This window comes from Cervus elaphus, chromosome 20 (genome assembly GCF_910594005.1).
Source record: "Cervus elaphus chromosome 20, mCerEla1.1, whole genome shotgun sequence".
Taxonomy (NCBI): Eukaryota; Metazoa; Chordata; class Mammalia; order Artiodactyla; family Cervidae; genus Cervus; species Cervus elaphus.
In genome coordinates this window covers 24,604,470-24,621,901 of record NC_057834.1, presented here as the reverse complement: position 1 = coordinate 24,621,901, position 17,432 = coordinate 24,604,470, and the positions used below count along the sequence as shown (strand labels likewise).

The window sequence follows — 17,432 nt, the reverse complement described above, 5'->3', positions numbered from 1 at the left end:
CTCTCTAAATAAATTTTTATTACCTCTGGATACTCTGCCCTAAAATGCAAAAATTAAAGCCAAACAACACTCCAGTGCAGTTCTGCACAAAGCTAATCACCCTGTAGCAGAGGTGATTCCCAGCTGCTCTCACACGGGTGGCAGCATTCACTGCAGAGCACACGAGAGAACGCATGCCTGCCGTAATTAGCTAATTAAATAAATACAGTAATCCTCTGCTCCAGAAATATGCCAGCTAATTATTCAAGAATTGCCACCTAATATAAAGTTATTCAAATAATCAGTTATGTGTTTATAATACCAACTCAAATAAGCAAACAAACGTATTATTTCTAGTTCAGTAGTAAGGAAGGTTTCATCACTCACCTCACTGAGTTAGAGCTTCTCAGGCCTTTAAACGCCCACACTAGCAATCAGAAAGTGAACTTACCACCAGAGAAAACCTGCCATTTCATTGCCCCCTTCCCGCCCCGGCTGTGAGGTCCCTCACTCACCTGCGCGATCTGAATGGGCTGAGACAAGGGGATCTGCGTCATGGGCGTGGCGGCGGAGGCGGAGATGGTGGCCCCGGCAGCGCTGTGCTGCTGGCTGGCGGAATGCTGCTGCACGGCGGCCGCCAGCAGCTGGGCCTGGGCCTGGGCCTGCTGGAGCAGCAGCTGCTGCTGGGCTGGTGTCAGGGTCAGCTAGACAAGATCAGGACCGGCAGTTGGAAAGGGCTGAAGGAGATGGGCCCCTAGCGCAAGCCAACTGCTTTGAAGTAACTCAAGTGGTGTTAAACCACAGCTACCCAACTTCATATGGCAAGTACGAGGCTAAAACGGTCATCAGTGACCAAGCTACCGTTACTTTCAGACCATTTACATTAAAATAGTGGTCCTCACTCTGGACTTAGTCATTCAAGCTTGCCTGAGGCCCAAGGGTTCAGGCAAAAAAAGTAATTAACTAGTAAGCAAGGAAGAAAAGAATCAATATTGACAGGAAATGAAAAGAAATTTACACCCAACAGAACAGCAAGGATTAGTGATATGAGTAAGGAACAAGGATGCTGATTTGACCAGGAAAGAACTGATAAGGCCCAGCTTCTTCTAATTAGCATGAATCCCTGCCATATTCCATCACTTTCATTATGTTCTAAGACATGACTAAAGATTATGAGGTCTATTTCTTTTCCAAGTCTCCCTACAGACTCCTCCCCAACAATCTTTTCTGTTACTGAAAGCATTGGGTCTCTGCAACTTTACATCCTCTTTCCAATATATTATCTCTGTGAAAAAGGTGGTGACAGACACTCTCTTTGGATGCAAATGAATCCCAATGCCCAAGTTTGACAGAAGCTCCAGCCACATGAACCTGGATTCCAAGTGTCTCTTACTATTGTCAACACTAGGCACTCAAACAAAACCCAAACAAGAAAACAGGAAATGTATTTGAAGATTTAAACTTGCTTTCAAAATGCAGCTTATTTCAACCACACTTAAAGTGTTAAGTATGTTCTACCTTCTTTTTGGTGACATGTTCTGATCAAATCAAGAAGGAATATTCTGAAGAGCAAGTATGTCATTTAGTGGCATAATCCTTTTTCAAAAAAGGTCCAGTAAAATTTGTGTATTAGACAGAATCAAAATTAAATCATTCAAAATCCCAATACCCATCAAGATAGATGTTTATAAATATTTTATATAATATGTAAACATATTAATTTCTACTAATGGGATTTTGTAAAACAATTCTGCAATGACTCTTATAAGAGCCTTCCACTACCAAAACATACTTAACTGAAATGAAGGAAATAAAATATTTTGTAGGTTGATGTGATATGAACTGAATAACAAACAACTCTTCCTTACCACTCCTCTTGACTCCCCCACAAAAGATAATTTAAGACACAAATTTTCAACACTGGAAAATATTTTTAATGGGGCTTCTAAGCAAAGACATCCGAAAAGCTAAAAGCTTAATATACTTGCACAGGTCAATTTACTACCAATATTGAAAGAGACATGTGTACCCCAATGTTCGTCACAGCACTGTTTACAGTAGCTGGGACATGGGAGCAACCTAAATGTCCAGCGGCAGATGAATGGATAAGCTGTGGTACATATACACAATGGAATATTACTCAGCCATTAAAAAGAATGCATTTGAATCAGTTCTAATGAGGTGGATGAAACTGGAGCCTATTATACAGAGTGAAGTCAGTCAGAAAGAAAAACACCAATACAGTATACTAACGCATATATATGGAATTTAAAAAGATGGTAAAGATGATCCTATATGGGAGACAGCAAAAGAGACACAGATGTACAGAACAGACTTTTGGACTCTGCGGGAGAAGGCGAGGGTGGGATGATCTGAGAGAATAGTGCTGAAACACGTATATTATCATATGTGAAATAGATTGCCAGCTCAGGTTTGATGCATTGACAGGGTGCTCAGGGCTGGTGCACTGGGACAACCCTGAGGGATGGGATGGGGAGGGAGGTGGGAGGGGGGATCAGGATGGGGAACGCATGTGCACCCATGGCTGAGTCATGTGAATGTATGGCAAAACCACTACAATAATGTAAAGTAATTAGCCTCCAATTAAAGTTAAAAAAAATTTACTACCAATAAAAACAGATGACATTTATTGAACGCTATGACATGCCAGACACTGTTCTATGAGTTTCACCTACATCATTACTCTTAATCTCTAAAACAATACTGTGAGCTAAGTATTATTAACATCTGCATTTAACTGAAGGAAACCTGAGGCACAGAGAGATGAATCAGCCAACACAGTAAACTGAAGAGCTGGGATAAGACAGCAGAGGTTTCATTTTAGAACACTATGTGTGTGCTCGGTCACTCAGTCATGCCTGACTCTTTGTGACCCACGGACTGCAGCCTGCCAGGCTTCTCTGTCCACTGAATTTTCCAGGCAAGAATACCGGAACAAGTTGCAATTTCCTACTCCAGGGGATCTTCCTGACCCAGGGATCGAACTCGTGTCTCTCGCATCAGCAGGCGGATTCTTTACCACTGAGCCACTTGGGAAGCCCCTTAGAACACTATACAGTAATTTAAAATGTTTTTCTTTTATAGGTACTAATCCATTCTTTAACTTCTACTCTGCAGTGATGTTATAACTTCAAACTAACAACCACTGATACAATTTCATCACTGTAACTATTTCAACCATGTTCCACTGCATGATGAAGCAACAGTTCAAACACTGGTTTAAAAAAGTCCTTACGTTTACCCGGAGCCTATCTGCCATAGTAAGAACAAATACACTCATGACAACTCATGAAAACTCATAACAAGGAGAGCTCTTTTTTCAGAGCTGTTTACAATGTAGAGAATTCCTTTAAAGACATATGCCAGGTATAGCCATGTATCTGCTACAGTCAACGGATCTAATCAGATACTGGCCAATGGCAGTTCTGACACAGAGAAAGTTTATTACAAATCTCAGTGAAAACTTACCCCGGTTATCTGTCCTCCAGCCAGCATAAGCTGGGTCTGGGGGATGGCCGCCTGCACTGAAGGCTGCTGGGAAGGCTGGCTTGGCTGCTGTGAATCCCCCGATTCTTCACTAGGTTTAGACTGAGGGGTGGGGGGAGAAAAAGATTTAATAACTGATTTTTTAAAAGTACTAATTCCATATCTTAAGATTTAAAACAGAGACTTATCTAATCATGAGTTTTCCAAATTCACATTTCCTTTCTTATAAATCTTTGTCTTTTCCTAATTTTATGTATTAAGTTTTCAGATTTTTTATTCCAAAACCAGCAAAGCTGCTTAGTTTTTCTTAATTTTTAAAAATTTTCAATAATTCTTCTTAATTTTTATGAAGAAAAAGTAATTTGGTCTTCTGCTAGTAGACAGAATTTTTCATAAACACAAATCCTGAACTCTGGAAATAAGGAGTAAGAATATGTAATGAAATGAAAATATGTAAGAAACATATTTTCAACCTATGTTTACACTAGACAGACCCTCCATCTCAACATTTTGACATGTCTTTGGTGGTCAGTGTAATATTTCCCTATATATCATCTCAGAAATTGATTATTTGACCCACTGAACTTTTCAACTAATCTTTTAAAGAACTATAAATTTAGCATTCCCCCATCAAATAACACACAAGCTTAGAGGGAAATGCTGCAGCCAAGAGGGAAAGAGAACATGATCCTGAAAGGGGCACTGAGAGAAAATTTTATGGTAATTAAAACCGGTTATGCAGAGCATTAAAATTCTGCCTAGATTTGCATATTTCCCACCACCTGTTTTGGGGACTGCAGTGAGGCTAATTAACATAAAGGCTCTGATTAATTCTGCCAGTCACTGAGAGATAATTACAGTTCAAGACTGTAAACATTCCACAGTGGAGATACAGCCTGTTTGCCAACATCTCTCTAAGGGATAAAAGTTTACCATGGCAACCAAGGCAATTTTCCACCTCCTCTCCCTCAAAAGGGAAGGTCACATTATCTCCTTTTCTTTTCTCTTCTCGTCTCCATGTGTTACTAGGTCCATATTTCACTTGGTTTCATGGAATGCTCAGTCCAAGGTCTTTAGTCATTAGCAACACTGAAATCAACCTTCCAGAATACTGTTTTTCTCTCTTGACTGTTAGTTACCTAAACACTATAATGAAAGGAAGCAGCAGGTTGACTGAAGTATTATGGAGTAATGCATAAAAAGTGAACTTTGCATGTTATGCTGAATGGTTCATAAAAACAAAGCACCCAGATTTAAGTTTTGTCTTTAAATTTGACTGTATGAAGCCCATTAATGTTTATAAATAGGTTTAATTGCAATTCTCACACTCATGACATGGCAGAGCAGAGAAGAACCTTGGCAATCTTCAAACTCATCCACTTAAATACATGCAGTTGCCCCTTGGTATCTACAGAGAATAAGTCTCAGGACCACCCCCACACCCCCAACCCCCTGCCCCAGACACCAAAATCTGCAGATGCTGAAGTCCTTCACAGTCAGCTCTCTGTACCTCCAGATGTGGAACCCAGGGATAGGCAGGGCTGACTGTCTAAGAAAAAATGAGCTCCAGGAGGAAAAGTGACTTGCCAAAATTCATACAGCTAGTGAGTGGCAGCATGAGAATTCAAACCTAAGACTTAGGTCTCTCACTCTATTGTTCTTCCCTCTACTATAATGTTTTCCTAAGAAATGAAAAATGATAAATGGCTGTACAAGTTAGAAACATTTTTACTGAACTTCCAAATAAAACCTTGAAAGTAGACTTTTCTTGTTCACCTTTGGACATTCACAGTGATGTAATATAAAATGGATTTTTATTAATGGCAATGATTATCATTATTTGAATCTTTATGAGATTCAGTAAGAAAAGAGTAATACTTCTAAGTATTTTCATTACAAAATTATTGCATATTCGTTACAGAAAATTAGAAAAATACGGTAAAAATGAATAGAAAAATGGATCCACAGTCCCATGTCCCAGCTCACCTGTACATTCAGAGACTGAGCAGCAGCCTGTAAACTTGTTCCAGCGAGCTGGACCTATGAAAGTAAAGCAATTGGAGAAATTCTAATCGAATACTGTTGACATCCATCATTACAGCCTGTCATCAACAAGTTTCTATAAATGTGTGTTTTATTCAGAGCCAAGCATACAAAGAGGTTTACCTTATGGAGTTGAAACTTTATGGAAAAGCTCACAGTACCTCCATCTCCCAGCAGAAAATGCTGTTAAAATTTCTTTTCTGGAGATGTTGTCCCACACCAAATTTGCATCAGCAGGCATGCCACACTTGTATTGGACATTCCTTACAGTACATTGTTTGTACTCACAGGATACTTAGTTTCTCAAACCTTAACTCATCTTCCACATTGAGTTAAAGAACATAGAAGCGGGCTACTTGTAGACATTACTTTTACCCTTAAAAACAATCAGAATTATCTACTCATTCTAATTTCAAAATTTCATGTATATAAAAGTAAAAATCTTATATATATATATACACACACACACCCCCACCCACATAGTCAAGTCCTTAAAATATTTATTGTCATAATTCAAAAATCCTAGCTGAAATAAAGAATCTGTCCTATAAGCCACATATGAAAGTCTGTCAGAACAGTTAATAGTAACACTTCACACATTCAAAAAGTTCAAACCATGGTTATATTAAAATAAGGATCATCATGAGGCAACCATGATAATAATAACTGATTCAGGCAACTGTCACTAATTGATGTTCTAACTAATGGGTGAAATCTAAGGAGTAACATGATATTTACATATTCTCTCCCTATCTCTCCATAGATATTAATTACAAAGGGTCAAACAGTGGGAAAATCAGGAAGACAAGTGATCACAGTTAAAGCCACCAGTAATGATACATGTTCCTTCTACTATGATGCACTTAGAAGAATACAGTATTATTTACAGTGTATTTCCCTCTAGTTCTAATTGTGATGAAACATCAGTCAAATCTAAATTGATGAACGCTATATAAAACAACTGGATTGTTATATAAACTAGGTTTGAGTAAATGGAAACCTACCCTAGAATGGCAGCAGTGGGAATTAAAAGTAGGAAACATGGAAAGTATTGCAAAAGTACTACACAGGGTCCTGGAAACTGACTGGACATAAATTAAGGGAAAAAAGTTACAGATTACTCCAGGGTTCAAATTTGGAAGACTGAAAAAATTTATCATTAACATGATAATTCCATTTTGGATTTAGCACACAGCATCAAGAATTCCTGAACTTAAAGTTTCTTTGTGAATTTATTTCGATCATGATGTTTCTGGATAAAAATTTGTTGAGGAACACAAGTCTTACAGTACCTCCTTATTAATTATGAGGAAGAAAGGTAGTTACCTTTATAGTAGACAAATCTGACACCCTACCTTAATCAAATGACCAAATTCAGTACAGAATAATGGGACAAGTTGACATGCATGCTGCTGCTAAGTCGCTTCAGTCGTGTCCAACTCTGTGCGACCCTATGGACAGCAGCCCACCAGGCTCCTCTGTCCACAGGATTCTCTAGGCAAGAATACTGGAGTGGGTTGCCATTTCCTTCTCCAAGTTGACATGTACATACATACACAAAATGTATGTGTACAAACACAAACACATAAAGCATATATGGTAACATGGTAACAGTTAGTGATACCAGATGAAGAGCTTCTGGCTGAAAACTGTTCTATTGTTATTCAATTTTCCATAGATTTTAAAGTTTCCAAAATAGAAAGTTGAAAATAAAAAGTGAGAGCATCCCTTTACAACTCCATTTGCTAGCTCCCAACATCCTTTGGGCTTCCCTGGTGGCTCAGATGGTAAAGAAACTGCCTGAAATGCAGGAGACCTGAGTTCAATCCCCGGGTTGAGAAGATCCCCTGGAACAGACATGGAACAATGGACTGGTTCAAAATCAAAATTGGAAAAGGAGTATGTCAAGGCTGTATACTGTCACCCTGCTTATTTAACTTACATGCAGAGTACATCATGCAAAATGCCAGGCTTTCGAATGAAGCACAAGTTGGAATCAGGATTGCCGGGAGAAATATCAACAACCTCAGATATGCAGATGATACTACTATAATGGCAGAAAGCAAAGAGGAACTAAAAAAGAACCTCTTGATGAAGGTGAAAGAGGAGAGTGAAAAACTTGGCTTAAAACTCAACATTCAAAAAATGAAGGTCATGGCATCCAGCCCCATCACTTCATGGCAAATAGATGAGGGAAAAGTGTTAACAGTGACAGATTTTATTTTCTGGGGCTCCAAAATCACTGTGGATGGTGACTGCAGCCATGAAATTAAAAGACGTTTGCTCTTCGGAATGGTGAAGCTGAAGCTCCAATACTTTGGCCACCTGGAAGAAGAATTTGGTGAAGAGCTGATTCACTGGAAAAGACCCTGATGCTGGGGAAGATGGCATCACCGACTCAATGGACATGAGTTTGAGCAAATTCTAGGAGACAGTGAAGGACAGGGAAGCCTGGTGTGCTGTAGTTCCTGGAGTTACAAAGGGTCAGACTTGACTTAGCGACCGAACAACAACATTCTTTAAAATGTGGCTTAAAAATTACCCTATGATAAAAATCTTACAATATATGAGATGAGCTAATCATTTCTTTCTCTGTACTCATAAGTTTTACCATCCATTCATTCATTTGTTCAACAAGTAATTATTGAACATCTATTATTTTATGTCCATATGTGCTTGCTTTTCATTGAACCTCCACCACTAGTACCATCTGGCACTACCAAAATCACTACTGCTGACCTGCACAATTTGTACACTAAACCAGTTCTAGGGTTTACATGAGGTTAAGGTTATATGAGGGTTATATGAGGTAAAGACCAACAAGTTGTGCAAAGTAATGCTTTAACACATAACTGTGAACATAAATCAAGCAGTTGAGACACATTCCTAATCTGTCTCCCAAATGTTTTCATTGTTTTATTTACTTTCAATTTGCAACCAGCTCCCATATCCCCAAACTCTTGGAGAGTCAATATTTGTTTTTATATTCCTTTTCTGTCTATTTTAATGATAACATATGGATGATAGATTTAGAGCCCACTTTGGACTTAGGAGAAATTCACGTAATATAAAAGTAAAAAAGCTGAACCCCAAACCAGGATGTTCACAGTCAGGCAAAGCCTCTAAGTGGTTGCCAAATGTAAATGGTTTGAAATTGCTTTAAAGAAGGAATACGAGCTGTGAACTCAAAGCCTTACACAGCAGGCCTCAGGCAATGGGTGTTAAGTCATTTTGCATGACTTTGTAATTTACTGTTCAATACTTTCAGTGAGTCACCACAGACCACACTCACAAAAACAGTACCCAGTTGTAAATATATCTGTTCATAACAAGGAACTCTTTTTCACACAGCTGTGGGGTCAACAGCTATACAGTCAACTAAGGTAAAGGATTCCCTAGCAACCATTCAGAATGACACGGTTAGATGCTGGTAACACCAGATTTAAATCAACTTTAAAAGTCCCACATGCTGAAGTCACTTTACTAAGCCCTAGCATTCCATGTCTCCATGTTTCACTCTCTCTCACAGCTGAGCAGAACCACCTACCTGATGGAGATGTCCAAGGAAAGCCTGGGCCTGGGCTGTTGAGATCGCTCCTCCAACGGGCACAGGCTGCTTCTGAAAGTCCAGACCATTGGTTTGTGTGCCTAGGAAGCAAGCAAAATGATATAACTATTGAAAACACAAACACTGGAATGAGCACCAGATTTCTCTCAAACAGGTGCATTTATCAAGCACCTGTTTTGTACAAGCATTTTTCTAAGTACCTGTAAGGAGGAAAAGAGATTCAAAAGGATGAAGAAATACAGTAAAATGATTTATCTTCTAAAGACAGGACTGCATGACACGCACATGGATGCAGATAAAGCTTAAGAAACAAAACTATGAATAATAAATTTAATCATAAAATCATGTTAGTTCAAAAGTGAAAGCAGCAATTAGAGCAAGTGGGGTCAGAACAAACATGAGACCTAAGGTGGCTTGAAGAAGAGATTATCATTATCACACTGCTGTAAAGACTGGTAGAGACAGAGCTCTTACGGGAGTACCAAGGCTCTCTTCAGTCTCTCCTTTCTCGATACATGGCTGGGACAGAAGAAATTAACAGGTGACTTTGCCAAGACTGAGATGAATTTACTCTTAAAATGCTTTAATAAACGACAGTAAAAGCAATCATTTAGATAAACAGAATGATCTTACTAATGTACAGACTGCTGCATACATCTAATTAGCAGGGGCCCTGCTGTCATCATCATTTTCTAACTTTTACGTCAGTCAGCGCCTTTAACCACTTATACCGCAATCTAACGTAGGAACTGGACTAATTTATGGAAAGACATACCACCCCACTACCCAGAAATACTTTCTAAGAACATACTACATTGTTTTCAAATTACTATGTCTAGGTATTATTTAGAAATAACCAGAATGCTTTGTAGTGAATAAAATATAATGGACTATGGGAACCTGCGAGAATCATTGAGTCACATAAACATGGTAGTGAGCTTCCATTTCCTACCACTGGAATATCTCAATTTCTCTTCCTCAGCCTCCGTGTATGTTGACAGAGCAGACCAGTTAGAAAAGAGCAAGCTAGAAACTTAAGGTAGTATTTCTAAGAGGGGGCTAACTTCTGCCATTATATATTCTAGTTAACTTTGAGCAAATGCATCACTTTAATAGAATTAATTAGGTAGATCAGATGACTCACAAGAACTATTTAAGGTTTGAGATAATTATTTAAAAAGTGTACATATATTTCACCTCCTTGAAAAATCTCATAGTGATTGTTCTCTTCTGGTTTTTCCTAAAGTTCCTCATAGATAGGAAATATAGAACTTCTTACATATACATAATTAATGATACTAAGAGTACATGCTTGCATCAAGTAGTGTGAGACACTAGTATGAAATAAAATTTACTTTAAATTTCATAAGCCACAAACAGAAGTTTCACTATTTAAAGTTGCACATTTTTGTCAATGGCTGCTGTCTCCATCTCGATGCAGGAAATCACTACTTATGTCAAGATTCTAAGACTGTGTACCATTAGAGAAACAAGCTCAAGATACATTAAATAAATCAACAAGGCTAAAAGAAGATAAGATTTTGAAAAACAGAGATTAACACATCACCAGTTGAAGTCTTTCAGAAACAAATGTTTCACTCTTAAGGAGACCATGAAAATTCCACACACTGGTTCCATTCTTGAGTTCTCATAAAAATAACAAGCTTTTTGTAAATCACAAAGAACTATACAGCACAAGTTTGACTGATTTCTGGTGTACAAAGCCTATTCCAGTGGCCTACACGTAATGCTATTTAAGTTCTCTGCTCTTCCTCTTGGGGGTAAGGAGGGGTGGCATAAAGTTATGGTATCCAAAGCATGGTATGATCAAAACACTGAGATAACAACTCAGACAACCAGAGATCTAAGATGCAAAGGCACACCTTTTTTTTTTTTTTTTTTTAATTAAAGTGCTGAGGCTCCACTGGGATGTGAGAGGTAGAATAAAGTAGATACTGCATAGAAATCATTCTCGTAAAACATATTCTGAGCTAAAGAAAGGAGAAGGCAACAGATACACACAGGCATAACCTCATCAGACTTCAATATGAAGACAGCATGGAAAAATAGGAACGCTGGGAGCCAAAACCAAATGTGTGCCTGAGAAAACAGCAGCACTCAAAGGAGCAATCAGGGAAACTGAGGTTGGGGGAGAAGGCTGAATTACAGATGCAGATTAGCATAAGACACAGCACTGAGTTTCAGAAACCCTAATAAAACATCTAAGACAAGTCATCCTGAGGAATTTAGAATGACAGAGGTCAGAGCTAAAGAACTTGTAAGGTTATCACTAGAACAGTATTACTGAGGTAAACTTCACACCTCCTTATCTCACTGGTGAAGAAACAGAGATTAAGGAATCTTAAGTGAATTGCTCACAATATCTGAGCTAGTTGGTGGAAGGGCTAAGACAAGGAATAGGTTCCTGATTTTGCATAAACTCACTCATAGAGAAAGGGTAGTTGAAATTAGTAAAGTAAAAAGTCAATTAACTAAGAATGGATATATGTATAGATCTTTCTTAATTAACGATGGGGTTACATTCTGATACAACCCTTCCTAAATTGAAAATAACCTAAGTCAAAAATGCATTTAATACACCTAACCTACAGAATGTCACAGCTTGGCCTGACCTAACTTAAATGTGCTTAGAACATTTTTATTAGCCTACAGTTGGGTAAAATCATCTAACACAAAGCTTGTTTTATAATAAAATATTGACTATCTCATATAACTTAATGGAGAAGGAAATGGCAACCCACTCTAGTATTCTTGACCGGAGAATCCCAGGGACAGAGGAGCCTGGTGGGCTGCCACCTATGGGGTCACATAGAGTCGGACACGACTGACGTGACTTAGCAGCAGCAGCAGCAGCATGTAACTTAATAAATAATGTAATGAAAGTGAAAAACAGAATGGATGCATGGGTGCTGAATGGTTATAAGTGTATCGGTTGTTTCCCCTCCCCCTGCTGCCCAGCACCCAAGACAGTATCATACTGCCCATCACCAGCCTAGGAAAAGATAAAAATTCAAGACTCAAAGTATGGTTTCTACAGAGCCCACAGATTCAAAGTATGGTTCCTACAGAGCCCACAGATTCAAAGTATGGTTTCTACAGAGCCCACAGATTCAAAGCATGGTTCCTACAGAGCCCATAGATTCAAAGTATGGTTTCTAAAGAGTCCATATTGTTTTTGCACGACCATTGGCTGGGACTGTGTACAGAGAAAAGGTTGAAGATAAGAGGGGATCTAATTAGAAGATGTAAAGACAAATAGTCAGAGGAAGCAGTTAAAAAAGTAGGAAAAAGCTCCCTCAAGACTAACATCCTCAGAAGCCAGAGAAGAGAAAGCTGCAAGGATGGGGTACTATGATCAAATGGTACAGAAAATACAAGGATTAAGTACTGAGAAAGAAGAAAGAAATGGATCAAGAATTAATGAAATGGGGGAAAACACATAACAGAAATATCAACTTGGTTCTTTCAAAAGAATCATATAACCTAACAAACTTCTGGTAAAATAAAATAAAAGAAGCAAATAATTTAAGGATAACCAAATGAGCAAAATAAAAAATGTCACAGAAACTAATAAGAAGATATTGTGAACTGATAAAATAAAACTTAAGAGACAGATAACTCTCTAGAAACTTTATCAAGACTGACTCAAGAAAGAAAAAAAAAAAAAACAAAACAAAACCCAAGAGTCCACAGCATTTGAAGAAATTGAATTAGTAGATAAAAATGTTCCTGAAAAGAAAATGAAAAGTCTAGATTATTTTATTCTGCTTGCTTTCAAAAATTCAAGGAAAAAAGAATTGCAATCCTATACAACATTATTAGAGTGTGGTTTTAAAAAAAAAGGAAATACTTCATAACTCATTTTATGAGGCCTTGATACTAAACCTTGACAAAGTATGAAAAACAAAAATCATAAATATATGAAAATATCCTAAATAATAACAAAAATAATCCAGTAGAATAAAATATTGTGACTAAGATGGACTTATTTCAGGAATGCAAGGTTGGTTAGGGGCTAAAAGAAATTCAAATAATGTAAGGGGGTAAAATCATACACTCACCTCAAAAGATGGAGAAAAACATTTAGACAAAAGTCAATATCCACTTATGATAAAAATTCTAGGTGTAGGAAAAGAAAGAAGCTTCTTTAACTTGACAGAGTAAATGCACTCACTTTAAGAACAAGATAAGGGTGCTAGCTATTGGAAGGCTTAGTCAGCAAAATAAGGAAAGAAAACAGTAAGCTGGGGTGAAAAAAACAAACTTTCTTCCTAGATAATTTGATTATGGACATAGAATATTCTAAGGCATGTAACATACAAGATGTTTATCTCTCTCTCTTTAGTCGCTAAGTCATGTCTGACTCTTGTGACCACATGGGCTGGAGCCTGCCAGGTTCCTCTGTCCATGGGATTCTCCGGGCAATAACACTGGAGTAGGTTGCCATTTCCTTCTCCAGGGGATCTTCCCGACCCAGAAATCGAACCCGGGTCTGCTGCATTGCAGGCAGATTCTTTAGTGACTGAGCTATGAGGGAAGCCCAACAAGATGTTTATAAGGACATACAAGATGGCAGAGTAGAAGGATGTGCGCTCATCTTCCCATACGAGAACTCCAAAATTACAACTCGCTGTTGAACAACCACTGACAGGAGAATGTTGGATCCCACCAAAAAATGATATCCCACGTCCAAGGGCAAAGGACAACAAGACGGTAGGAGGGGCAAAATCGCGATTAGAATCAAACCCCATACCTGCCAGAGATGCTTGGAGGGCTCAACAAAACCTTGTGAGCAACAGGACCCAGGACCCCACAGAGACTGAGACACACCTGCCTTTGGGTATCTGAGTGTCTCCTGTGGAGGCATGAGCTAGCAGTGGGCTGCCGCAGAAGCAGGGGCTTTGTGTGTGGCAGACCTGGGTCACACAGCCTGTGGCATAAGCCCTCTTAGAAGAGGTCGCCATTAACCCCACCATAGAGCCGCCAAGCAGACAACCCACAAACTGCAGAACAGTTATACCAATTAAATTCTCGCACTGTTAAGAAAGTTCTAGGACCCACGACAGATTTCCCAACCTGGGGATCTGGCAAAGGGGCTGAGAATCCCCAAGCAATTTGACTTTGGAGGCCAGTGGGATTTGATTACAGAACTGACACAGGACTGGGGAAACAGACTCTTGGAGGGGACAAACCAAACCTTGTGTGCACCAGGACCCAGGAGAAAGGAGCAGTGACCCCTCAAGAGACTGGCCCAGACTTGTCCCTGAGGGTCCAGGAGTCTCTGGTGGAGGTGTGGGTAGACACTGGCCTGCTGCAGGGTCAGGGGCACTGAATACAACAGTGCATGCGCAAGGCCTTTTGAAGGAGGCCCCCATGATCTTCATCAACCCCACCACACTTTGGTCTCAGGTCAAACAACAAGGAGGGAACACAGCCCTACCCATCAACAGAAAATTAGATTAAAGATTTACTGAGCATGGCCCTGACTGTCAGTAGGAGGCCTAGCTCCCCCCACAGTCAGCCTCTCCCAACAGGAAGCTTCTATTGGCCTCTTATCCTTATCCATCAGAGGACAAACAGAAAGAAAACAACAATCACAGAAAACTAATCAAACTGATCACATGGGCCACAGCCTTGTCTAACTCAATGAAACTACAAGCCATGCCTTGTAGGATCACCCAAGACGGACAGGTCATGGTGGAGAGTTCTGACAGAGTGTGGTCCACTGCAGAAGGGAACGGCAAACCAGGACTCTAACCTTGAGAACCCCATGAACAGTACGAAAAGGCAAACAGATAAGACACTGAAAGATGAACTCCCCAGGTCAGTAGGTACCCAATATGCTACTGGAGAATAGCAGAGAAATAACTCCAGAAAGAATGAAGAAACGGAGCCAGAGGGACAACGCCAAGTTGTGGATGTGACTGGTGATGGAAGTAAAGTCCAATGCTGTAAAGAACAATACTGCCTAGGAACCTGGAATATTAGGTCCATGAATCAAGGTTGGGTTTTCCAGCAGTCATGTATGGATGTGCGAGTTGGACAGTGAAGAAAGCTGAGCGCCAAAGAATTGATGCTTTTGCACTGTGGTGTTGGAGAAGACTCTTGAGAGTCCCTTGGACTGCAAGGAGATCCAACCAGTCCATCCTAAAGGAGATCAGTCCTGGGTGTTCATTGGAAGGACTGATGCTGATGCTGAAACTCCAGTACTTTGGCCACCTGATGTAAAGAGCTGACTCATTTGAAAAGGCCCTGATGCTGGGAAGGATTGGGGGCAGGAGGAGAAGGGGATGACAGAGGATGAGATGGCTGGATGGCATCACTAACTCAATGGACATGGGTTTGGGTAGAGTCAGGGAGTTGGTGATGGACAGGGAGGCCTGGCGTGCTGCGATTCATGGGGTTGCAAAGAGTCGGACACGACTGAGCGACTGAACTGAACTGAACTGAATCAAGATAAATTGGAAGTGGTCAAACAGGAGATGGCAAGAGGGAGCATCAGCATTTTAAGAATCAGTGAACCAAAATGGACAGGAATGGGCAAATTTAATTTACATGGCCATTTTATCTACTACTGTGGGCATTCTGAAACCCTTAGAAGAAATGGAGCAGCCCTCATAGTCAACAAAAGAGTCAGAAATGCAGAACTTGGGTGTAGTCTCAAGAATGATACAATGATCTCTGTTCATTTCCAAGGCAAACCATTCCATATCATAGTAATCCAAGTCTATGTCCCAACCAGTAATGCTGAAAAAGCTGAAGTTAAACGTTTCTATGAAGACCTTCAAGACCTTCTAGAACTAACACCAAAAAAAAAAGATGTCCTTTGCACCATAGGCGACTGGGATGCAAAACTAGGAAGACAAGAGATACCTGGAGTAACAGGAAAATTTGGCCTTGGAGTACAAAATCAAGCAGGACAAAGGCTAACAGTTTTGCCAAGAGAATGCACTGGTCATAGCAAACACACTCTATAAACAACACAAGAGAAGACTCTATACATGCACATCACCAGATGGTCAATACCAAAATCAGATTAATTAGATTCTTTGCAGACAAAAGATGGAGAAGCTCTAAACAGCAAAAAGAAGACCGGGAGCTGACTGTGGCTCAGATCATGAACTCCTTATTGCCAAATTCAGACTTAAATTGAAGAAAGAGGGGAAAACCACCAGATCATTCAGGTATGACCTAAATCAAATCCCTTACAGTGAAAGTGTACAAAAAGATTCAGTGGAAGTGACAAAAAGACTCAAGGGACTAGATCTGATAGACAGAGTGCCTGATGAACTACGGACGGAGGTTCATGACACTGTACAAGAGGCAGGGATCCAGACCATCCCCAAGAAAAAGAAATGCAAAAAGGCAAAATGGTTGTCTGAGGAAGCCTTACAAATAGTTGAGCAAAGAACATGAGCAAAAGGAAAAGGAGAAAAGGAAAGATATACCCATCTGAATGCAGAGTTCCAAAGAACAGCAAAGAGTGATAAGAAAGCCTTCCTCAGTGATCAATGCAAGAAATAGAGGAAAACAACAGAATGGGAAAGAATAGAGATCTCTTCAAGAAAATCAGAGATACCAAGGGAACATTTCATGCAAGATGGGCACAATTAAGGACAGAAATGGTATGGACCTAAAAGAAGCAGAAGATATTAAGAGGCAACAAGAGTACACAGAAACTATACAAAAAAGATCTTTATGACCCAGGTAACCACAATGGTGTGATCACTCACCTAGAGCAGAACATCCTGGAATGTGAACTCAAGTGGGCCTTAGGAAGCATCACTATGAACAAAGCTAGTGGAGGTGATGGAATTTCAGGCGAGCTATTTCAAATCCTAAAAGATCATGCTGTGAAAGTGCTGCACTCAATATGCCAGCAAATTTGGAAAACTCAGCAGTGGCCACAGGACTGGAAAGGTCAGTTTTCATTCCAATCCCAAGGGCATTGCCAAAGGGCACTGCCAAAGAAAGGCAATGCCAAAGAATGCTCAAACTACCACACAATTGTACTCATCTCACACGCTAGCAAAGTAATGCTGAAAATTCTCCAAGCCAGGTTTCAACAGTATGTGAACTCTGAACTTCCAGATGTTCAAGCTAGATTTAGAAAAGGTAGAGGAATCAGAGATCAAACTGCCAACATCTGCTGGATCATTGAAAAAGCAAGAGAGTTCCAGAAAAACATCTACTGCTTTATTGACTATGCCAAAGCCATTGACTGTGTGGATCACAACAAACTGGAAAATTCTTCAAGAAATGGGAACACCAGACCACCTTACCTGCCTCCTATAAAATCTGTATGCACGTAAAG

At 39.7% G+C, this 17,432-nt stretch overlaps 1 protein-coding gene across 4 annotated transcripts in view; it reads right to left on the bottom strand.

Moving 5' to 3' along the window:
- POU2F1 (POU class 2 homeobox 1) overlaps positions 1-17,432 on the bottom strand; it is a 196,137-nt gene that overhangs the window by 46,449 nt on the left and 132,256 nt on the right. For all 4 annotated transcript variants that reach the window (XM_043878736.1, XM_043878737.1, XM_043878739.1 and 1 more), the window contains 4 exons: positions 9,077-9,177; positions 5,473-5,526; positions 3,469-3,588; positions 495-683 (listed from right to left, as the gene is read on the bottom strand). In XM_043878736.1, coding sequence (XP_043734671.1) covers positions 495-683; positions 3,469-3,588; positions 5,473-5,526; positions 9,077-9,177 — 464 coding nt within the window. The remainder of the gene's footprint in view (positions 1-494; positions 684-3,468; positions 3,589-5,472; positions 5,527-9,076; positions 9,178-17,432) is intronic.